The sequence below is a fragment of the Venturia canescens genome, chromosome 4 (assembly GCF_019457755.1).
Source record: "Venturia canescens isolate UGA chromosome 4, ASM1945775v1, whole genome shotgun sequence".
In the NCBI taxonomy this organism is placed as follows: Eukaryota; Metazoa; Arthropoda; class Insecta; order Hymenoptera; family Ichneumonidae; genus Venturia; species Venturia canescens.
This window is the reverse complement of record NC_057424.1, coordinates 4,893,683-4,916,543: the sequence shown is the minus strand read 5'-3', so window position 1 is coordinate 4,916,543 and position 22,861 is coordinate 4,893,683. Positions and strand designations below refer to the sequence as shown.

The 22,861-nt window shown below is 40.5% G+C and overlaps 6 protein-coding genes and 1 long non-coding RNA gene across 9 annotated transcripts; 5 read left to right on the top strand and 2 right to left on the bottom strand.

Moving 5' to 3' along the window:
* Window positions 1-174: 174 nt before the first annotated feature.
* On the top strand, window positions 175-3,886 carry LOC122409734 (BTB/POZ domain-containing adapter for CUL3-mediated RhoA degradation protein 3). Of its 2 annotated transcripts, XM_043417503.1 has the most exons (5): window positions 175-191; window positions 2,117-2,790; window positions 2,864-3,176; window positions 3,259-3,457; window positions 3,531-3,886. In XM_043417503.1, exons 2-5 carry the CDS (start codon window positions 2,487-2,489, stop codon window positions 3,741-3,743), a joined length of 1,029 nt encoding a protein of 342 aa, XP_043273438.1. In that variant the 5' UTR covers window positions 175-191; window positions 2,117-2,486; the 3' UTR covers window positions 3,744-3,886. The 2 variants fall into 2 exon arrangements, with proteins under 2 accessions (XP_043273438.1, XP_043273437.1); XM_043417502.1 differs by lacking the exon at window positions 175-191 and having other exon boundaries at window positions 1,984-2,790.
* A 409-nt stretch (window positions 3,887-4,295) lies between these two features.
* On the top strand, window positions 4,296-11,985 carry LOC122409728 (peroxisomal acyl-coenzyme A oxidase 3-like). 2 transcript variants are annotated; one of them, XM_043417490.1, is made up of 14 exons: window positions 4,296-4,311; window positions 6,830-7,013; window positions 7,109-7,273; window positions 7,840-8,143; window positions 8,260-8,431; window positions 8,554-8,669; window positions 8,739-8,917; window positions 9,020-9,142; window positions 9,306-9,426; window positions 9,773-10,006; window positions 10,105-10,259; window positions 10,343-10,490; window positions 10,828-10,982; window positions 11,064-11,985. In XM_043417490.1, exons 2-14 carry the CDS (start codon window positions 6,843-6,845, stop codon window positions 11,184-11,186), a joined length of 2,166 nt encoding a protein of 721 aa, XP_043273425.1. In that variant the 5' UTR covers window positions 4,296-4,311; window positions 6,830-6,842; the 3' UTR covers window positions 11,187-11,985. The 2 variants fall into 2 exon arrangements, with proteins under 2 accessions (XP_043273425.1, XP_043273426.1); XM_043417491.1 differs by lacking the exon at window positions 4,296-4,311 and adding an exon at window positions 4,447-4,552.
* Window positions 5,433-6,836, bottom strand: LOC122409739 (uncharacterized). Its single transcript, XR_006260749.1, has 2 exons — window positions 6,692-6,836; window positions 5,433-5,742 (listed from the first exon to the last, which is right to left on the bottom strand). It is a non-coding gene; the product is annotated as an uncharacterized lncRNA (long non-coding RNA).
* Window positions 11,726-13,692, bottom strand: LOC122409736 (uncharacterized). The gene is made up of 4 exons (XM_043417504.1): window positions 13,335-13,692; window positions 12,822-13,025; window positions 12,422-12,630; window positions 11,726-11,881 (listed from the first exon to the last, which is right to left on the bottom strand). The coding sequence occupies exons 1-4, from the start codon at window positions 13,474-13,476 to the stop codon at window positions 11,726-11,728; spliced, it is 711 nt and encodes a 236-aa protein (XP_043273439.1). The 5' UTR covers window positions 13,477-13,692.
* Window positions 13,632-15,568, top strand: LOC122409729 (uncharacterized). The gene is made up of 2 exons (XM_043417492.1): window positions 13,632-13,829; window positions 13,979-15,568. The coding sequence occupies exons 1-2, from the start codon at window positions 13,672-13,674 to the stop codon at window positions 15,528-15,530; spliced, it is 1,710 nt and encodes a 569-aa protein (XP_043273427.1). The 5' UTR covers window positions 13,632-13,671; the 3' UTR covers window positions 15,531-15,568.
* An 884-nt stretch (window positions 15,569-16,452) lies between these two features.
* Window positions 16,453-18,481, top strand: LOC122409731 (pollen-specific leucine-rich repeat extensin-like protein 2). Its single transcript, XM_043417493.1, has 2 exons — window positions 16,453-17,644; window positions 17,783-18,481. The coding sequence occupies exons 1-2, from the start codon at window positions 16,604-16,606 to the stop codon at window positions 18,350-18,352; spliced, it is 1,611 nt and encodes a 536-aa protein (XP_043273428.1). The 5' UTR covers window positions 16,453-16,603; the 3' UTR covers window positions 18,353-18,481.
* A 587-nt stretch (window positions 18,482-19,068) lies between these two features.
* Window positions 19,069-21,078, top strand: LOC122408887 (uncharacterized). The gene is made up of 2 exons (XM_043415978.1): window positions 19,069-19,934; window positions 20,680-21,078. Exons 1-2 carry the CDS (start codon window positions 19,309-19,311, stop codon window positions 20,684-20,686), a joined length of 633 nt encoding a protein of 210 aa, XP_043271913.1. The 5' UTR covers window positions 19,069-19,308; the 3' UTR covers window positions 20,687-21,078.
* The last annotated feature ends 1,783 nt before the right edge of the window (window positions 21,079-22,861 follow it).

Genomic DNA, 22,861 nt, shown 5'->3' with positions numbered 1-22,861 from the left:
GCCGCCATCGGAAAGCATTTGAAATTTATTGTCGGTATTGTCGATGGTTTCTTTGTCATTCCACGTGCGGCGCTTAGACGGATGCTTGGGAAGCTCCCAATTGTCTGCTGGTAAGTAGTGCTGCTAGTGCTAGCTTCTGTATCGTGCGGGTGGTGCGGGGAAGCGGTTTTTCGTTTCCGAGTGTTTGTCAGGTTAGGCATTGTTTTGCTTTGAGGCTTTATTATTTTATTATTGTCTTTGAGCGTTTGTTTTAATAGTCTGTCAAGTTGTATCGAGCTGAGTTTTGGGTACTCTTTTAGTCGATTGTTGCGCTGCAGTAGTAATCAGGTAGTGTTAGCGTTTTCTCTTGGATATCCGCGACTGTGGTGGGGGTCCGCCATCTTGGGCCGCTGTCAGGCTGAGCTATGCTCAGTTCCTAACGAGACTCGCTGGCTTAGGGAATGTGCATAAAGTTGACTAATGAACACTGTAATTATTGAGCTGGAATGACACTGGGTGCTAAAATATTTACTACTTTAATAAGAACACAAATTCAGGTTGAGTGGGCTCGAGACACAGATTTTCACATCGAGAGAACTCGCTACGGTGTGATCCGTTCGGATGCTCAACCAAGACTCTAGTCGTACCGTGCCCTAGACGCGCTGAGAATGTTGAGGCTGAGGCGTAGAGCGATGCGTATTGTATTGAAACGCAAACCTAACCATCCGCTTACGAGAAACTGTCTCGACGGATTTGCCGCGTAGTGGCAGTGATGAGAAGTCTCGGGAGCCCATAGCCGAATTTTGAAACGTGGAGCGTGGCATATGCCCTTAGTGGGAGATAGCCATTCAGGATAAAGAAGAAGAATTGTTCCAAGTGTTTTAAGGAGGATGGCTACACTCGTCAAAATGATAAGAAATTGATCAAATTTGGTGATAATGTTTTTCAACATCAAGTGCGAAGACATCATTTTTTTCAAAATTTTCTTCTGCTTAGTTATCGAGTAATTACGCATTAAAGCAGATTTCTTACGCCCAGAATGTATATCTATATATATGGAAACGCTATGCTTATACACTTGAACTTTAGTGATCAATTACTCGATAACTGTACAGATGAAAAATCTTAAAAATTTGTATTGTCAAATTTAACTCTAAAGAATATGTTCACCAAATTTTATTAAATTCTTATCATTTTGAAATTTTTAATGTATTTAACATGGTTTAGCATGGCAACATTGTAACGTCGGTAGCTACCCTCCTTAAGAGCATGGATCAGTCGACTAACCTCACCTCGAATTTTCGAAATGTAAATTCTCCGCTGTCGTTTGACTAATCAAAAAAAGGCTCTGTCAGCGGACGCGGAAAGATGGCAAAAATACGCTGACAGGGGCTTTTTTTTATTGATCGAACCGTGTCGAACATATTCAATTTCGAAAATTGCAGCTATCTCTCTCGCACTCACGGTGGCGAGATAGCGATTACTCCATCACCTTAATATTAATAGAAAAATAAGCACTTTCGGTCCATCGGAAAATGCAATTGAACTCATTATATTTTTATGTTCCACATGAACGAAAAGATGTATCGCTTTAAGAAATTACATCACGCTGTTTTCCACCAATAAAAATAGCATCATCATGTATAACAGATAATGGGCATATTATTTCTTCACAAAGCGAGCAAATTTCATAATTCTGCGAAAAATTGTCGTCATCGAATTATACGTTTATCAGTATTGCCGCGCTGTCATACGTTCATCGTTGATTAATATTGAATATAAAACAATCTACTATACGTGCGAACTTTTCTTGAAGTACATCGTTGGTTTTTACTACAAATTCAGGACGATAGTAAAAAATGCGACTCGAGGTTTAAATATATGATTTTTCACGGATATCGATTTTTGAAGTAATGATAATAATGTAAGCTATAATTGCGAATATTTCGTTTAATATATATAATATACATAACCTTCATGGCATAATTTTATTATTACATAAAAAACGGATTGTGTAATGTAAAGTTATTTTTGACGTATCAATGACTAACATTTTCCATTATACTCATAATTCGTGACTCAAAAATAATGTATAAAGTGTTTGATAAAATTATTGTTGTACTAAATTTTGTTGAAGGTGAATCCTCAGTTGGTAAGACAAATAACGCCATCCGACGTCTTGTCTGCGAGACGTCATAAAAAGACAACGAAAGTGTAGAGCATGTCGGGTCGAGAGCTGTTTGTGTGCGTGTGTTTGATGTTTTGATGGTGTCCCACCCAGTATAGTAGTAAGGTTGGTAAGGTGTTGATGTGTTGATGCTGAGAGTTAAAAAAAGGGAACAGAAGAAAATGAGGTTAACCTGAAGACTGTAAATTAAAAGAGATCAAGAAAACGGTGAGGGCAACGGAAGTGTAAAAAATCAGGTGGATATACAGTAGTGATATATATATATATAACTGCTGAGAATAGAAAGGGTGTGGGGCGCGGTGTTGGGGCGCCAGGTTAAATGTTGATACTGAAGGGTGAAAAATCTGAGGACTCGCCGTCGTCGCAGCAGCAGCAGCAGCAAGCGTCGGCGACGTCGTCATCAGCGGTAGGAGCAACAGCAGCCCCCCCGTCGACGACGCTACTGGTTAGTTCACTCGGGATGTCAGGTGATCCTCGAACGGGTATTCGTTACCCCTCGGAATATGTTAAGCTCAACATTGGTGGTTCTTTGCATTACACGACTATCAGTACTCTTCGTAAACATGACACCATGCTACGTGCTATGTTTGGTGGACGGATGGAAGTACTAACGGATTCGGAAGGTATGAAAAAGACCATTCAAGGTCCAACAAATAATAATTCCAACAACTGACTTCCTTTCTCTTTCAATTTCAGGCTGGATACTGATTGATCGTTGCGGCAAACACTTTGGCACCATATTGAATTTTTTGAGGGATGGTTCGGTCCCTCTCCCGGAGAGCGCTAAAGAAACTGGTGAACTGCTGGCCGAGGCTAAATACTATTGTATAGCTGAACTGATTAAATCTTGTGAGCAAGCCCTATTGCGCAAAGAAAGAGAAGCCGAGCCCATTTGTAAAGTTGCACTCATTACCTCTCAGCGAGAAGAGCAATTATTATTAGCCGATACTACAAAACCAGTGGTTAAACTTCTTATTAATCGACACAACAACAAATATTCTTATACCGGGTAAATAGCATTTCTTGTTTTACTTTTTACTTCTTATTATTTACCTGGTCTCAAATTCCAGATTGTCTCTTTTTGTTTACAGGACTTCCGACGATAACTTGCTGAAAAATATTGAGCTCTTTGATAAAATGTCACTCAGATTTAACGGTAGAGTTTTATTCATCAAGGACGTAATAGGTTCGAGTGAAATATGTTGTTGGACTTTTTATGGACACGGTCGAAAAGTTGGAGAAGTCTGTTGTCATTCCATAGTTTATGCAACTGACAAAAAACACACAAAGGTAAACAAGAAGAGGAACAAATCAAAGAAATTCAAGAACAAAACAGGAAATTTTAATAATATTGTCTCTTCAGGTTGAGTTTCCCGAAGCACGAATATATGAGGAAACTCTCAATATATTGCTGTACGAACATAGAAACGGACCTGATCAGGAACTTATGCAGGCAACATCGTCTAGAGGCGCAGTTGGAGGAAGCAATAGCGGACCCCCCTGCACCTCTGATGAGGAAGAAGGTGAACGGGCTAGCCTAGCTCGGCTCCGCTCCAACAAACAAAATACCAACTGACCCCATCTAATCACTAATGCCCTTGCCGCTTCTTCATTCCGTTGGACTTCCCTCAACATTGTTCGTTCACTCGCCTCTCCAAGATCCCACATTTCATAAAATTAAGATATTATAAATAAATAAAACATATCGACTGAAAATAATGAAATGTCTACGATTTATCTGTCTTTGACCTACTTTCAGTCAAATTTTATCCAATTGCAAAGATATTAGTCAATGGATATACGCTCCAAGTCATTTTGCACATAATGCTGTTCGATTATTTTACATAGCAGGGAACATTTTTCAGCTTATTTCTTGAACAATGTTTGTTGCACATGAAATATTAACAACTATATATTTGAATCTGTATGTCAATTTTTGTTCTACTTTACCGATTAGTTTACTTGGCCCTGCCAGTAAAATAGAAATTCGACGAAAATCTATCGTTGCTTTGTATTGACGGTATTGACCACTGATCCCTTGATCGAGACGCCTCTTTCATTTTCAATATGATTATTATGGCTATAGAATAAATTTTTTTCAAATAATCTAATATAAAAATCATAATTTGGCAGTTATGAGCACGGTGGGTGATAGTTCGTAGAGGTTATGTCATAAGAATCAAGATGATGACGAATGAGCCGGGTCTCATGCTACACAGCAGGCTATTATACATTTTTTTTGCACGTATACTAAAAATATTATGGGCGGGTGACGATTGTAGGAGTGAAAGGGAGGGGCAAGAATAACAACGTGGTCGGTCGAGTCGTCAGTTCAGTCCATTCAACGCTAGCCGGCAAACGTTTAGACTAGTATTTTCCTGTAGAGTAAGTGCTACAAAATATTTCTTTTTGTTTTATTTTTTTAACTGTAACGTACCCCTCCCTTGTTCAGCTTTGACGGTGCTCTACAATCCGACATAAGAGTATCTTTTTGTTTTTTTTGGGTCCAAATGTGTTGTAGTTCTCTAGTAACTTTCATTTCCCTTCTTCCCTCCATTATTATCGCCGCTAAACACCTGTTTCACTACATGTTCTAACTGAAATTATCGGGTTATAAAACTATGAGTGAATCACTTATATTTTGCCTTTTTATTTTTAATGTTTTTTTCGGATCTCTCCCAGCTCACGTTTATACGTTCGGTAGTGTGCGCGTCAACTAATACATGTTAGGTGCGACGATCGCGTGTATGGTGGCATGGTTGCCAAATAAAATTTACCAGCGCGGAAATAGCGCTAATGAAAAACGCGCGTTAGAAATTGTGAGTTACTGTTTGTAGTTTTTAGGTAGCTTCGAAGCTAGTGTGCCGTGAGTTGGAGGGACTACTTCAACAGAGTGATTGTTATTTTATCGATCGACACTATATTTTATGCCTTTTTCCGAAGGTTTTATCCCTTTTTTTATAATTTAATTGCTGCAGGTGTCCCCTTATCGTGTGACATCCGGCCCCTTGCAGTCTGTAGTTCTCTGAAAATATTGTTATCTCAAGTGTTGTATACATAAATTTTCACAGTCTATCATATACTGTTAGATATTATAACAATGACCACAGCCGATAAGATACGCGTTGCTACAAGCGTTCAATCAACATCTCATGGGAACGATGATTGACGAGTGTACAATTGAATTATCGATCGTATGAATTAAGGTTCAGGGCTATTTAAATAAGGAAATCGTTATGGGAAATATTTTATTTTATACGCTATGTCGATTTTTAAATCGTTTAATAGAATTGACATATCTGTTTTCTCAAAGTTTAACATTTTCAGTTTAACAAATAGATTAGGTTATTTTGAGTTTCGGGTGGAAATACGTCGATTCGGACGCGACAGAGAATTATGATTCAAACATTTGTTGTTATTTTTGCCATTTCGTGGAAGCAGTGACTGATATAACCCAAATGTATTTGAATTTAAATCTGCAGTTGACGCACGACTCGGCAATTTATTATGATGCGTAGCGAGAACGATTTATGTCGAATTTTTGTACGGTCGCGCGAGTGAATTGGGTCTCCCGCCTAAAAGCATAAAAAAAATGTTTGAGTTACGCTGAAACTCACAGTCACATATACAATTGTAATTCGTCAGCTTGCGTTAAATGACTGACCCTTGCCCGTAGGGAAAACTTGCGAAATAGCTGAACGAAGAAAATACTAAAACTCTTCGTTCGAAAATTGCAAAAATTTGAAATTTGTAACTCTCTGGACGTGACTCAGTCACGTCCAATTATTCATAGGCAAGACGCGTTTTTTTTTTCACGTTCCCGTATTCCGGTATACCGAAGCAGAAAAGTCGAGTGATAATTTTTAAAATTTTTCAATTCGATCAATAATTCAACAAAAATCTTGAAAAAAACAAAACTTTTTCGGAAATTCCATAGATATTGATTTTCAATGACGATCGATTAAAAAATTCAGGATTCATGTGGATGTTTTTTCCGAAGAAATATTTTTTGACAGATAATAATCGAACCACCGAGTCTCTTGAAATAAACCGAAAAATAGTGTTCCGTCGCAGGCAGCTATTTCGCTATCGCTTCGAGGTCACGATTATTTTTATTACCGCGATTTTCCACATTATCGTAATCACTCGACTGTCCCAAACTCACGGTATAAAATTTATTTTCATATTCAGTGAAAAAAGGAAGTTTCGTTTTTATCCGCTAGTTCTTAAGAGTGGGTCGGCAACTATTTTTGAGTTTTGTAAATTCCATCATGTTTTAACACGGAATTTAGATTCAGGCTTCCGGAAACACGATGGTTTCCAAACAACAAGTTTTATCTTAGAACTTGGGAGTCGTCATTTGCAAACTTCTATATTCAATTAGGTAATTTGAATTCGTAGCCGGGTTCGCAAATCCGAAAATTTCAAGGAAATCGAGTTTTATTATTAGTGCCAATCCCCTCCAAAAGATCGTGAAATAAAATTTATTCTGTAAAGTACAAATAATGAGTTTACTTGAAGTACATTAAAAGTGAATAAAAACCGGTACAAAGTCGTTTTCTCAGCCCAGGAAATTTAAATGGCACGGGAAAAATAAGATCGGCGATAAATACGAGTGATTTTCCATGATCGGAGCCTCATGACTGATGAAATTAATTTCAGGTTGTATCGTTCGATGATGGCCATGGCGGTGCACGAGGCCGGGCTCAAATCTTCGGATGAGGATTTGAAATGGTTGGGAGAATTACCGACCGGTGGTAAACTTCAAAAGTACAGATCCCTCGCGTCTTTTTCATGGAAAGACATGCGCATCGTTCTAGAAGATCCGGATAAATTGAGATTCAAGGTAAGACAGTATTTTTCAATTTTATTGCTCTCCATATATATTTGAATGCGAATTTGAGCAAGAACTGAAATGTTGACTAATTTTGTCTGAGACAGATCGAGGTTTGGAAAGCGATGGAAGCGGATCCAGAGTTTTATCCTTATTACAACACAACACCGAGCTCGGATGAGCAGAAAAGGAGAGCTGCCAGGCAGCTCGCGAGGCTCAATCATGTCAAACTTTTACCGGCAAATATTAATCAATTCAGTTACAAGCGCAAGGTCATTCATTCATCCTTATTTTCTGTTGGACGTGCAAAAAAGTTGCATGAAATTGTCAGCCCTGAGTCACTATTGCTGAGCTCGTTTTTATCCAGGCCGCGAACCGTAACTCTCGACTGAATTTATAACTAACTTTTTCAAATTTCATTGCGCCGGAACGACAAGTTTTCGGATATAAAAGTTCCTGTCATGGGTTTCATCACAACTATGTATATTTCTAATCTTATGAAAAAAGCCGACGAACATCAACGAGAAAGAGTGCTTGGTTCATAGAGAAATGCTAAAAAATTCAAAACAAATTCACATATTTATAGTTTCGAGTTTATTTGTAACGCTACGACGATTCGAAAGTTTTTATTCCAAATCTAAACGTTGAATTCACGAAAATATTGAAACTATTCAAAAACATGCGGGAGTTTTACGCATAAAAAAAAGAAATTCTTTCGGTTTTTCAATGATTAAAACTCTAATGTGAAGTAGTCTATTTATTTATTTATTTATTATATACGTTAGAAGAAAAGCTTGTCATACGATATTTCGAGCATTTCCGACACGGTTGATTTCAGACTGGTCTCATAATGACCCTGAACGAAGCAACGGCTATACTGAGTCCTTCGTTATCGGTTAAAATAGCCCTCGGGGTTTATATTTTCGGCAACACGATATTGAGTTTGGGGACAGAAAGACATCTGCCTATATTTCATGCTGTATGGAACAAACAACTGCTCGGCTGTTTCGCACTTACGGAAGTCGGCCATGGCAGTAATACCAAAATGATGAGAACAACGGCCACTTATGATCGGAACACTGATGAATTCGTTCTCCACACGCCTGACTTTCAAGCCGCTAAATGCTGGGTCGGTAATTTAGGCGAGTACATTCAGGACTTCTCTTCTCATTTGTTTTTTTTTTGTTTGACGATGAGCGAGTCAAAAGTCGTCCAAACACACTAATCTTATCTGTGCCATTTTTTCTCCCTATCATAGGCAAAACTAGTACGGTCGCGATTGTATTTGCTCAGCTAATAACACTCAACGAATGTCATGGCCTTAACGCATTTATCGTACCGGTCAGGGACCCGAAAACGTATCTTCCTTTTCCTGGCATAATTATTGGTGACATGGGTGACAAAATGGGCCTCAATGGAATTGACAACGGGTATGCGGATCGGGATTTGATATAATTTGCTACAAGTTTCCAACAACGCTTGTCCAATGAGATCAATGGAATCTGGAAAACATTGAAAATGAGAGTTAATAAGCTGTGTCATTTGTTTTTAGATTTATCATGTTCGACAACTACAGAATACCAAAGGAAAATTTATTGAACAGAACTGGCGACATCACACCCGAAGGCGAATACGAAAGTTCCTTTTCGGATCCCCAAAGGATTCTTGGTAATGGAGTTGTTAGTTAAAGCTCTGTTTTTCTTGTCGAGATGGAGTTTTATAACGATTCTTGTGTAGGCGCTGTATTGGAAACCTTGTCTGCTGGCCGGATGGGAATTTGTCAGGAAGCTACAAATACCCTGGGAGCTGCAGTGGTAATAGCGACAAGATATGCAGCCGTAAGAACGCAATTCGCATCGTGTCTTTCCGGAGAGAGCGATCTCATCGAGACACCGATTATCGAATACGAGCTTCACGTAACTTCATTTCCCGTTTCAAACATTTTTCTTTAATTTCTTACAGCAGCATGACACATATTTAATATCATTTAAAATTTAATTGGTATAAATATTTTTCAGCAATGGAGATTGTTTCCTCACTTGGCCGCGGCCTGTGTATTTAGAATCTTCATGACGGATTTCACTCAAGTATACCTGGAGAATGTCGAAAAATCAATGGAAGGTGGAGACGTTCCCGATCTCGTAAGCATCTTGCTTTTTGATTTTTACCATTCTTCAAAGCGTTCCATTGACTCTTCAGCTATATCACGTTTCATTCATTTTTTCTATATACGAATCGTACGGTTTTCTTTTAATTTGACGGTCTCTTCAAATTTCCGTTCTTTAATGATTCATCATTTTTTAGAGTCAAATTGTGTCCGAGATTCATTCGATAGTCTCCGCCATAAAACCTCTTATGACATGGACTGTCAAAGATGCGATTCAAGAATGCAGGGAGGCTTGTGGTGGTCATGGATATCATAAGGGTAAATAAAGTTTTATGTTTTCATAGATCCCAGTATGGATCGTGAAAGAGGTGATTCAAAATTATTTATCAATAAATTTTCAACAATTATTATTATCCGGAACGAAAGAATCGAAAAGATTTCCCATTCAGATACTTGGTCATAGTTCGTCAACTCAAGTTGGTCAAGTCCTTGGTCAGAGGAAAGTCCGGATACTAGTAGAAATTTTCGAGTTGGAATGAAAAAAAGGCTGATCTTCAATCACATTTTGTTTCATATGAGTTTCTTAGAATTGGAAAATTCACAAAAGCGAACATAGTGTTTCATACATGAAAAATCGATTATGAACATATTTGCTATTGAACAGCTGCAAATCTTGGTGATTTGGGAGTAAATCATGAGCCGACTGTAACATACGAGGGTGACAACAATGTTCTCGTACAGCAAACGAGTAATTGGTTACTGAGACAATGGAACGAAGTACAAACAAACTCGACAATCGGAAGTCCCTTGTCTTCCATTACTTTTCTTTTGAAAGGAACAACTATTCTTAAAAACACGTTTGAGGCTACAAGTGTCAACGGCGTAATGACGCTCGATTGTGAGTCTAATTTTGTTTTTTCTTAATAAATGTCTATGAGAATACGTGAAAATTAGCATGAACAATCGAAATTTCTTTCATTAATAAATTCATTTTAGTCATACGACGAACTTACGAATGGCTCGTAACTTGGCTAATTCTCGAGACACAGGAAAAAATTGAGGAAGGTGTCTCTAAAGGGCTCGATAATTTCGCAGCTCGTAGTAAAGCTCAAGTTTATCGAGCCGCTCATCTTTCACGGGCTTATGGCGAGGTTAGCTATTATAATTATTCGTCTTTTCTCTTCACTGCTTTCTACTTATTGATCTTTTCATGAAAACTTTTTTTTTTTTCCAGATGACTGTCGTTAAGTACTGCATGACAAGGTTGGAAAATTCGCATTGGGAGACGCCTAGAAAACGAAATGTCAAATCGGTTCTAGAAAAGCTACTACTTTTGTACTCATTATCCTGTCTTGAGAAACATTTGGCTTCCTTCTATCAGGGTAAACGTGTTTTAACGAATATTATGATAGAATCCGTGGTAGTCGAAGATTGATGCACACTTTCCTTTTGAAATTTCGAGGATACATATTCGGAGGGACACTATTATTGAAATTCGATGTACATGAAGATGGTATCACGACGGTTTACTGTGTCATAGTTATGATATTGAAAATCAAAGATTTTTCGTTTTCGAAAGTCCGTAGTCTCAGAAAATTAGGGTTTTCGAAGTCAACTAAAAATTTAATCTCTGAACGTGGCCCAGAATGGCCACTTTTCAAATTGGTCAATTTGAAATGAATCCTTCTTTTTTCTTTCTATGAATGGAAAACATACCAGGTGGATTTTGCACGGGACCTAAGTTGGCTGAGTTCATTAGAGATAGCATCCTGATTCTTTGCTCTGAAATAAAACCGGAAGCCGTCGCTATCGCTGATTCCTTAGCACCACCGGATTTCGTTCTGAATTCTGCTCTCGGAATGTCGGATGGCAAAGTGAGTAAACAATCGTCCTAGTTTTTCCATTGTCTCACCGAGGCTCCCAATCTCATTGGGTTTTCGTTATCTTTAACGCAGGTTTACGAGCGTTTGGAAGAAGCATTCCGTTGCAACGCCGGAGGCATGGAGAGGGCGTCATGGTGGCCCGAATTGCTATCGGCAGCCCGAAATCCTCTCCAATTTGTACGATCCAAACTTTGACCTCGATCCACAAAAGTTTAGGATGAAAAAAGGACTAAATTACAATTAATTCATTTGCGAAATAATTCCAATTTATCGAATCGTATTAACACACCCGAGTAATTATTTTTTTCACGAATTCTTTGACAGAGTTTATTTTTACTCATATTTTCTTCCTATAATATATTATACAGCTTTAAGAAAAAAAAAACCAAACGAATTGTACAGAGCATTGTTGACAGAAGTCCTAGCGATTGCCGAAACTTTTTTTTTAAATATTTTACTCCGTTAATGATTGTTGGTCATTGATTTTATTCGAGTGTTATTTATTCAAGTATATTAATCGATGAAAGGATACATAAGAATCAGATGAGTATTCCGATATTTGGAAGAAAATGAGAATAAATTCGAAATATTTGTAACAAATGAATGATGAATCGATGGACGTTTTCACGATTCGCGTACTTTTCAGTAGGACGGAGTCTGAAAGTATTTTATTTTTATAGCGATCGAAATCTTTGAACAGCACGCAACTTGTGAACTTTGCTAAACTCACTTTTTTAAACTATTGCACATTGAACGAGTAATAAATTTGACATCAACTTTCCATTCTCGTTCTCGACTGGACGTGAATTTCTTGTCAAAGTCTCCGGAGCTCCGGTGATCAGTTCTTTGAATCGCGAGGCGATTCGTTGCCACGTTATCAAATCTTTGGCCTGTAATAATGTGAGGTGAACTTCTGTTATGTTGTATAAAAATTTAAGGAGAAGTGATTTTTTTATTACATCAAATACTCCAATAAATATTTTGTTTCCAATTTTGATTGGTAGTTCCCGCGAATTTAACATGATGAAAAAAATGTTCGATTGCTTTTAATCGCATGAGATATTTTATTGGTAGCCTCTATTTACGTTCGGATAAGAAGCGATTGCCCAATTTCCAAGAGTGTCAAATATTTTTGCCAAAGAACAATAACATTCGTTCGCCATTGATTTTTCAGGTCGGCGGAGGAACGAGCAGTCGAAAATTTATTGCTCCATAAACGATATACCGTTGGGTTGCTTCTCAATTATGAATTTTGGCTCGATCTCCGAAAAAATGAAAACAATCTTCAATCTTTAAAAGCGGAAATATCAAAATTGCCACGATGTTTTTTCGATCGAGAGAGAAAAAGAGCAAACAAAAAATACTTGGAGTGAAACATAAAGCAGAGTTGAGACACAGCCATCGTTTCCGATCGTGTTGTCGATTATTACCGTCATGCGGAAGAAAACCGGAAGTAAAACGATCGGCAAGGGAGAGCCTTGCAGCTCGGAGCATTCGGAAGGCGGTGCTGAACGCGCGAGGAAACTCAAAAGCTCTAGAATGTCGGCCAACAGCTCGCCGTGACGGCCTCCAACGTCTTGCCTTATCAGGCCAAGCGCATCACGCGCAATATCTTGCGCTGCAATTCCGGGATTCTCGGCTTCCATGTTTTTGTTTTCCGAAAATGATTGGGTACATTAATCCAGTTGTTATGATTTCATTCTGAATGAAACTATTATCGATTCACCCTTTTCGACATGAATTCATTCATGTTGATCGACAAGTTTTTTTAATTAATTTACAACTCGTCATGTTTTTTTGATGAAAATTGATTGTCAGGATAAAACTTACCTAACATGAGCCGTTGAACGTTGAAGGGGACAACAGGCTTTTTCAGACGAATGATAAATAGTTGAAGGGCAGCTGCACATTCGAGCGCATCGCTACGGTGAGCGTGCTGAAAATTTTCAACTCGACCCTTCTTCAAAGCGTTCAACATTCGTCGCCTCATATTTAGTCTCCCGGTCCGTCGAAAGAGACCTTCCGCTCTTGCGTCTTTGTCAGACAGTTGTCAAAATTTATGTTTCAACGAATGAAAAACGTTTAATCATACACCGACAAATAATTAGCTCGCGCCAAACATTTTTTTCATAAAAGTCCAAAATTATAATGGTTTTCGCGTTTTATTTAGTCATTTTAGCTTCGTTTCCACGAACTTCTTTTCAAATATCGTTTCGTCTCTGGTTGGCTGAGTGAATTCCTTTTTTTTCTATATCGTTCATTTCTCATGAAGAATTTACGAAAGAACCGAAATAATGAAATTGCTCTTAACGCATTGAGAAAGAAAACATAACGATGACTCACTCCGTTTCAGAAATTTGATACTCTCTTTAACAGCGAGTAAAGACTCGCCCGATATAATCTCATCTCCCGTGTTTTGCCTAAAGAAAAAAAGCCAGAAGAAAAAACAATAAACGAGCCTGGCTCCGGATAAACGGTTCTTCATTTCCTGTTAGAATATCATGTGTATATGCTTCCGTGATATTAAAACGAACACAAATATTTATTTATCTCCCGAAACAACAAATTCGATTGGGGGGGGGAAAAAAAACGTTGCTCAATGTTTTTCTCGACGGGGAAGTCAGCCGAGATTATTTAACCGAGTGAGCAGCTCGATAAATCTTCACATACGCTCCCGACGATGGCGAACATTAGTTTCAAACATTTTACAACTCTCTCCCTCGTCGTTACGATTATTTATCTGTGCAAAGTTCACAGCAAGGATGCGACTGCTATTCGTTGGAATCGACAGTGTCCAACTTGCGGTGGCGGTGCTGAGGAATTGCTAACTTCACCATGGTAAGACGCTTCTTCTTCTTCTTCGTCTTCTGCGCGGCGTTCGTTTTTCGCGATAGATTTTTCAATCTCCTTGCGTCCTTTGTCCTCGATGAATTTTTGTTTAATCGCCAAATATAAAAAAGCAATGTAAAAATGATATTTGCTCAAAGGTACGGAGCTCCTCGGAGGAGAGTAAAACTTTACTCCGCTTCGAGAAACTACCGGGATACGAAGAGTCGAGAACCGAGGGAAGCGCTTTCGGGTTCGGGGCCCGAAGAGGAAAAGAAGAAAACGGCGAACGGCAAGATCGAGCTTTCCGAAGGAATTTTCGGGCTCGGAAATGTCAATGAGGGAAAGCATCACGAGCGGAAGGAGCGGAGCAGCAGCACGCAGGAGTTTGAGTTCGAAGGTAAAAAGTATGCGTTAGTTCTGAGCAACGGTCACTCGAGTATAGAGGAAGTGGAGCCTGAAGCATCTTCGTCGTCGATGGAGTCGATGATCAGCATCAGTCCCAGCAGTATAGAGCGTTTGTTCTCGATTTACAACTCGGTTCAAAAATACGTGAGCATGATGGATCCAAAAAAAACGGTTTACGAGAATTTCGAACAGGTGGCTGTCAATATTTTGCGAACAATGATACACCAACAGTTCCCACAGCTCTTTGAAAATCGTGGCCCCGAGCAGGGGCAGAGGACGGACAACTGGGGTTATGGGAATAACGAGGAATATAATTCCGGAGGAGGATATGCGGATAGGACGTTGTTCACCAGGTCAGGAAGGTCAGGACAGGAGGGTTTTCCCTTTTCGGCCATTGGCAAAGAAATCCTGGAAGAATTTGTAACTCGGAAAAGCGAGGATTTGCAATCCGTCAAGGGCTCGCAATTCAGTGGAGCGCCGAGATTAAGCGGGGCTGAGAGCATCGCCGTGCCTCGTTACGAAATTCCTCCCGTAGTGATGACGAACCTTTATTCGGATTTCAGAAATGGAGAAAGACCCGCTCCGCGTTCCCAGCCGACCGTTCAACCAACCGATCAACCCACTCCTGCTAAAATAATAAAAAACATCGAACAAGAATCGACGGTATTTAGAAACAACGGTATCAAGCTGGACGAGCTGATGGATTGTTATTTCACACCAGCCTCGGTAGCTCCGATCAGAGACATGGGTGACGCCGATGCCAATCGCGATCTGTACAATCAACGGCGCGTGTTCCAACGCCCGAACCAGGTTCCTACGTGGACGTACAAGCGCGAGATCGAGCTGAACGATCAAACTCCCGCAACGCTCGATATGAGCCTCGGCGAACCGTTTGACTCCGATAAAAACGGCGGTCCCGCCGTGAGGCTCGCGAGGTCCGAGCGTCCGCCGGAAACCGTAGAAACTTTCGACCAGCCGAAAGAAGCTGCGGACTTGAGCAGATCCAGCGAGTCGAAAAACTCGGAAAATGGTGCAATCACCGACGAGTCCTCCTCCGGAACCCTCGTAAATTCCGACAATCCGGCGAATGTCAGCAAGTCTGACGAATTAATCAGGGCAAGTGTCGACGAAATTTTGAGTGAACTATTCAAACCAGAAGAGCGACAAATGTCGTCTGCTGAGACAGCGGATACGTCATCGATTCTCTTGGACAAGCTGAGAAATCTCGAACAAGTTATTGCTCGACGAAACGAAACTTCTGTTCCCAGTCACATCGAAAAAGTACCCACGATTGGCAGCGCATAATCCGAAATAAAGAAGCCTCCGTCGCCCCTTTTCCCAAAGCCGTCTATTTTTTATTGTACATTTTTTTTATTTACCGCAACAATTGCGCCATTTAATGACACAAGAGAATTCCGTATTTTCCAAACAAACGTACGATTACGTAATGAGAATGTATTTTTCTTTTCAATTTCGAACGCAACTTATTTCGTATATACAACGTCGACTGACAACGTTCACTCTCGTTTCCACTGATTCGCTAACATTTGAGAAAACTCGGCGATAATCGGTGCAAATGTATTCAAATATTAGAATTATTGATCTCGAGATTCTTCGTATGTACGAACAATGTGAATACCCAAATCGTCGGTTTTCATTGAAATGATATTGATTGAAAAAAATGAGTGTGCGGGCTCAATCATTTGCCCAGTTCCACATCCGGCACGTGCATCGAGCGTATCCGACACCGAGGAAATTTTGCAAGCTGGACAAAAATAATGAGACCAATTCCTTCGGAAGAATTTCGGAGTGTCAGTTGCAAATATTTCCAAGTTGTGATATCAGAGTAGGAGGGAAAACTCGTGAATGTGATTTTTTTGCTTTTTTTTTGTTCGACAATAAAATGAAATTCGAAAAATTAGCACGAGCGTACGTTTGTATTACATATTCTGGTAATCGAAGCTCGTCATTCTGCTTTATTCTTATTTTACGTTTGAACCGTTCCAGTTTTGGTTGGAATGCATTTTCTCAGGACTCGGTGTGGCCAAGAGGCCCGCGCAATAATCGATCGTATAACGCGGTTGTCACTCGGTTTCGAAATCTGTCGAAACCTCGAGTGCGAGCTTGGCTATGCATTTTCGATGCGTATGGAGTCGAAGTTAATTGCTCAACCGAATACCCCAAATTGTTATTTGGCGTTTGAGACATTGCGTTATAATTTTCGGTCAGTTAAAACGGAATTTTTCGAGGAGGGGGAACTCGTAGCGGACTTTTAAAGGGAGTTTCGAAGCGTGCGGCTGGCACAAGTCGACGAGAAATTTGCGAACGATCAACGATCACAAGCTTCAGCAGTTAAAAGTAAAAAGGTTATTGGGAAAATGTTATTAATTCGGACGTGCCTGGTAGTTTTATTGGGAATCGCATTGGTCGAAGCTCTTCCAGCTGCAAAAGCAACGTCAAAGCCCCCGAGTAAATCGGCATCAAAGGCGAGACCGTTGAGTTCAAAGAGCAAGAGTCTCGTGGCCGAGGAGAAGAAGATCGGCGCTCGTAGAGCGTCGAAAATCGCGGTCGAGAATGCTGAGAAGCCGAAGGAAGGCAACCGGAAGAAAAAATCGACGACTTTTTGCGTCGAGATTCGTCCCGATCTGACTGACAAAGTTTGCGACCCAACACCAGGCACCATAATCCACGAGCATCACCAGTACCCATCGAATCCCCAGCCAATCAACGTGATCGTTCCGAACATCCCGGCTCCACCGAACGACCCGCCGGGCAGCAAGCCTGATGTTCCGTGCCATTCGCCTCCCGCACCAGCTCCACCGGCGAATCCTAGCCCGGTCAACGTCGGACCACCTTTCTATCCGGCGCCAGAGACGAATCCAGGCTTCCCTGGGATTCTCATAAATCCTCAGCCACAGCATCCGATAAGTATTCAACCTTCTCCGCCCGCGGCTCCGACCACGGTAATTCTTCAACCGCAACCAACCATCGGTTGCATCACGTCCTCGTACGGTCCCTGTCCACCCTCGCTCTATCCTTCGATCTACCCTTCCAACTCCCAACCTGCTCCGACTGGCAATGGGAAAATATATTTTGGTGACGTATTGCTGAGAGCGAGCAACGACGAAGAACCGTCCAGTGCTCCACCCAATTTTCAGCCTCCGGTGCCTGTCAACCCCGAGACCCAATCGGTCGTGGTAGAAAATCCGGAAATTCCTGTGCAGGCGCGAACTGTCGGGCAACAGTACGGTTACGTAATACCAGTCCCGGTTCAACGGTCCTACGAGACGTACATCAGTCCTCAGAATAACCGGCAACAAATTCCAGAACCATGTTCCGGACCCGCAGCTTCCAACGGACTTGCTGGACTTGCCGGTGCTTCCAGGATGGAGACTCCGGTGCCTCCATCAGGTCCTGTGGTAAGTTTCATCTTTTTTGTCCACATTTTTTTCTCACAAGCTTCTTCTTGACGGCGCGATCCGTCAGAGCTTTTCAATTCCTTTATTGATCCAAAACAACGCGGTCTTTAACGACGGGTTTTTTTCATGTCCTCGCAGATTCCACCGCCCTTGATTACGGAATCACTCCCAGTAGGACCTCCCGCGTACCTGCCATCACCCGCAATGCAGACCTTGTTGTCTGATCTGTCAAACTTCCGGATATTCCGGAATTCTCCAAACCTCGGAGATTCCGGGGGTTATCAAACCTTGTTCCGCAGTTACGAGCCTAATCAAGGACCGGGCGGACTCCCGATACCCGTCGACCACAATTCGAACGCTCAACAGATCCGTTTGCAAAGGCAGCAAACGGAGGAATCGGAGGTCAAGGAGAACGAGGAAAAAACAACGAGCACGCCCGAGCCCGTCAACTTTGGTCGTTTGATCAATCAGATGAGAGCAAGCAAAGAACTGTGGAGCCGGGGTCCACCGATGCAAACATTTCCCTTAGAGAAAACCGACCAGATTCAGCAGTTGCGCACTGACGCAGCTCTAGTCAACGTAAATCGACTACCTTCGGCCAGTTCGAGCGATACGAGCGAGGACCAATCGGTCGTATCGAACCTCAAAAAAATTGGACAAAAAGAAGTTGCGTCTACGCTTAACACGGGTGAAGACGAACAGACATAAACAGAGGTTTTAGTTCTTATAAGAATTCCATTTTCTATCGCATTCTTTTTTTATAATACTGCCAAGAAAATTGTTCTTGCTTCGTTTTTTATGTTGCTTTTTTAACAAAAAATAAACGAGAGAAAAGAATTCGCACCTCTTTGATATTTCCACGCCCATTATCCCGTCCAAAATATGCCGTGCGATTGCTATACTTTCAATTTACAAGTCACTACAAAATTTTCGTTCGACACTTTTGGAGCGGCAAGATTTCTTCGGTTTGGCAGATCGGTGACAGCAGGCTTTCGTTTTTCTTTTTTCTACGTTCCTATTTTTTCGTCATTCATCGCAATTTTCGTCATTCTTCAACGCAATGGAAGCACTTGGTTCAACGTTGGTCGAACCTATCTCCTCGTTCCAAATAATTACACGCGGCTGGATCTCAATTCCTTCGAATGAAATACAGTCGAGAAATTTAACAAGCATTTCAAGTATAGTTGTTCCTTCGATCGGATCTCGAAATAACGCGTTAACGCGCTCATGGAAAAACCCAATAAGGTCGAACCTTCGTCGAATCTCGTACGTCAGTGGTATCTTATCGCTATCTTGTTATCACTTACGTTCTTGCTGTCATGATAAATTCCAAGCGGTTCTTGTGAAAAGAGTTCATCTATGAAAAAAAAAGAAAAAAAATAAATAAATGTATAAAATAAACTGAAGTGACGGATGGAAAACGTTCTAGAGACGTCGGTGGGTGTCTGTACATGCGTTTATTTATTTTTCAATGCTGGTGAGCCAGTAGCAGGAACCGGACATACGTACTGCTGTGGTTTCCTGTACCACGGATGAATCATCTCTGCTCTTGATCCAGTTCGCGAAAAGATTTGTCTCTGTCTCTCTCGCTCCGTGGGCTCAGATATTTTTATAATCTCGGAGTGTTCTTCGAGAATTGTGCGAGCTCGCACGGCGACTTGGCAATGTTTGAGAAATCGCTGCTCCCTTTAGTCGGGATATTAATCGTTTGGGGGACGGTGATAACGGGCGCGAGAAACGGGGTTGAAAATGTGGATAGAGTCGAAGAGAGCTGGGCCGAAGATGAGGATATTCGGGAAATCGATCGCGCGATACGTCGCCATTCGGAGAAGGAAAATTATCCGGAGAATTTGCGAATGTTTGTGAATTTTCCGAAAATTTATCGGTTTGGAAAATGGAGAAACGAAGCCAGAATCCCACCCCGGAAGCCTGAGACTTCCTCCCCACCGTCGATATTCTCAAGGTCGGGAGGCGAAATAATAGACGAGGAGGAAACAAAGAATAAATTGCCCGATCGATTTTCTTACGTTGCTCGGGAATTTTATCGGTATTATTCGAAGCAGCGAGTTGGAAATGTGAATAAAAAATTCGGCCATAAAATCTCTCTCGTACCTGACGCTCACTCACCCTTCAATTTTGAGGATGATCACGGCTCCGAGAATTTCGAAACTACTCAATCATCCGGTGACACGACCCCTGCAGTCGTTTGGAGAAATATTATCAATGCTCCTACTTCCGGCTGCCCGAAGGGACAACGAAAAGACAGGAATGGTCGATGCCGAAAAACTTTGTAAGAGTCCCATTTGAACTTTTAACCTTTTCGCTTCCGCATATAATAGATTTTGATAAAATTATTCATTCGATTAGATTTTTGATGATTGGACGTTACAATATTCGACGGAATGGCTTCGTTCGTAATATTTTTACGACACACAACGCATGAAACGCTCTTTCGAGATATTGAGCATTCTCGCACATTTTTCAAATTCAATACCCACTGGCCTAAAAAGCTAACTGCTAAGAAAAAGCGAATGTCAATTTGGTGCTCAAAACTCAACCTACAAAAGTGCTTATCGTTATATTTTCATTATGCGCATAAACTCGTATCAGCGTTTCGTTAATAACATAGACGCGAGCAACTGTAAGCATTGTCAGCGCTTTTTGGATGACGAAATCCAGGATAGACTCATATCAGAAGGCTTGAAATCGATTTTGCCATTCATTTAGAATATTTGGACCCTCCAAGTCAGATTCATGTTCTTTTAATTTCACAAGTATTTCCTGAAAAACATTTTTTTCGCAGCTTTGCCTCAGTATTTGGAAAATAAAGAGAAAGGTCGATGCTAATCGATCGATTTGCTCTAGCAAAACAATTAATCGAGAAGACCAAATTTTCTTTCGTCCATAATTTGATGTTAGCTCCTGTTATCATTTCCTTTATAAATATTGGAGAAAAGACAGTATTTTTTAAGATAACATTTTTAATATAACAAACGTTAGGATAGTGTTACATTATTTCAATGCTTTTATCGTAGGTGGTGAGGGGAGTCCATTTGAGCACAAACTTTCCTGCGACGAGGAAATAAACGAGCGGATCATACATGAGAGAAATGGTTGCGATACGCGGATATACCTGCGCACACATACTCTGACAGTTGCAGGCGACGTAACTTAAACGGAGAAAAAAAGGCGGATGGATGAACTTGCATAGACAAGAATCTCTTGCGCTCAATTTGTAGTTTTGTAGCCTTTTGTAGTTTTCATCGCATTTTCATGAACGAAACCTAGTTTGTAAGAATAAAACATAGATACGTTAAATAACGTTTGCCATATATGAGCGAAGTGATTTGTTGCTTATCTCAAACGCGTTTCCATTTACAAATGATTATTACGTTATGCATATTTTACAATTAATAAACACATACTTTTCTGAACTGAGTTCTTTTTGAATTGCTCCTTGGCCACATTTACGATTATCGTCAAGCCACGACCAGCACTCGATAAACGTTGAATCAACTTTTATTATATCGAACAATTGATTTCACAATTGTTTGACACAATAAAAGTTAGAATATTTGATTTCTCAATTATTCGACATAATAAAAGTTGATTAAACGCTGATCGAATGTGCTCCACGATTGAAAGTAATTACCTTCAAGTTTCGATTGCTTCGATTATTAAAAAGTGGCGTTACAATATAAAAAAGGAGACATTTACCATGCTTCACAGAAAAAGTTGTTACAGAACGCGAATCGGACATACATATTGTCGTGATTTTGTCTATAGTTGCATTGATTAGTTTTTACTCTTCATCTGGCCCACGAGGAAAATTTCTCTCTCTCTCTCTCTTCCTCCTGAGAGAGAGCGTTGAAATATTTCTTCGTGTCCCTCGAGGCTTATGCAAGCTCGCGGAAACTTGGCAATGTTGAAGAAATCGATTTTTCCTTTACTCGGAATATTAATCGTCTATTCAACGGCGACAACGGGCTCGAGGACCAGGTTGACGAAAGTGGGTAAAGTCGAAGAGAATTTGTATCAGGATGAGGATTATCGTGAACTGGGTCGTCTGATACGTCGATACTTCGAGGAGAGAAATAATAAGGGAACGTTTGATAAAAAGTCAAATATTAACCGACGTGAAAAATGGCAGGGCGAGGCGGGCGAGGCAAGGATCGCACTTCCACGGCTGTTAACGACTCTTTCTCCCTACTTATCCGAAGACTCACAACCACGAAAGCCGTGCAGAAAATATTCTTCGTTCAAATGCAAACGGCCTAAGCCTATAAAAGGAATTTCGTCTAGAATTTCAAGAACAAAATACAACCCACAAATCTACCTCGCGCCTGAAGGATACTCACTCTCCAATATCGAGGATGATCATGGCTTCGGGAATTTTGAAACTACTGTATCGTCTGGTGACACCGTCTTTGGAGTCGAATGGCGAAATATCATAAAAGCTCCTTGCCCGGGCTCAGAACAAAGAGACTCTTCAGGTCACTGCCGGCTTACGGGGTAAGGTTCTTCATTTAACCCTTAGTGTGTCATTCAACCCATCTGGGGTCGGGTTTATCCCAAAATTATTTTCTCACATGAATAGCATTTACAGATGAGCATCTCGTAAGTAAAACCCCCAATATTAAGAAATCGTTATCCCCTCTCTAAAAGTAGGGAGCATTGCCACTTCATAATCCAAAATAAATGCACTTTTTGAAACGGTTGCAAAGTGGACTATTTTTTCCCTCAAAGCATGGACCCTTGTCTGTAAAACTCTGCAAGGATTTTTTTCAAAACTTAAAATTTAATTTTTTACGAGAGATTTAACCGAAAAAGTGTTTTTTACGCGCACTATCAACTTTGAGCACGTTTTTGAACAATGAAAAAAGATTTTTTTGGAAATCCGACCTTGCAGCCTTAAAGTTGGATGAATTCACTGCAAAAAGTGACTAAACCTTTTATATGCCGAAAAGCGCATAGTTACCGAGACATTCCATGTCAAAAAAGTGACCCCATGTGCACGAAACGTCTCGCTGTGAAGGTGTGCACACTAAGGGTTAATCATGCAGAATTAGTTGATAGAATTATTTATCTGCTCTAATATTTGGAGTATTGACGATAAAAATATTGAAACGATAGCTTTTGGCTTATTCTTCCGTTATAATTTATAGCGTATAAATAACTTTCAGAACATATCTAAAAATAAAATCAAATAATTCTAAA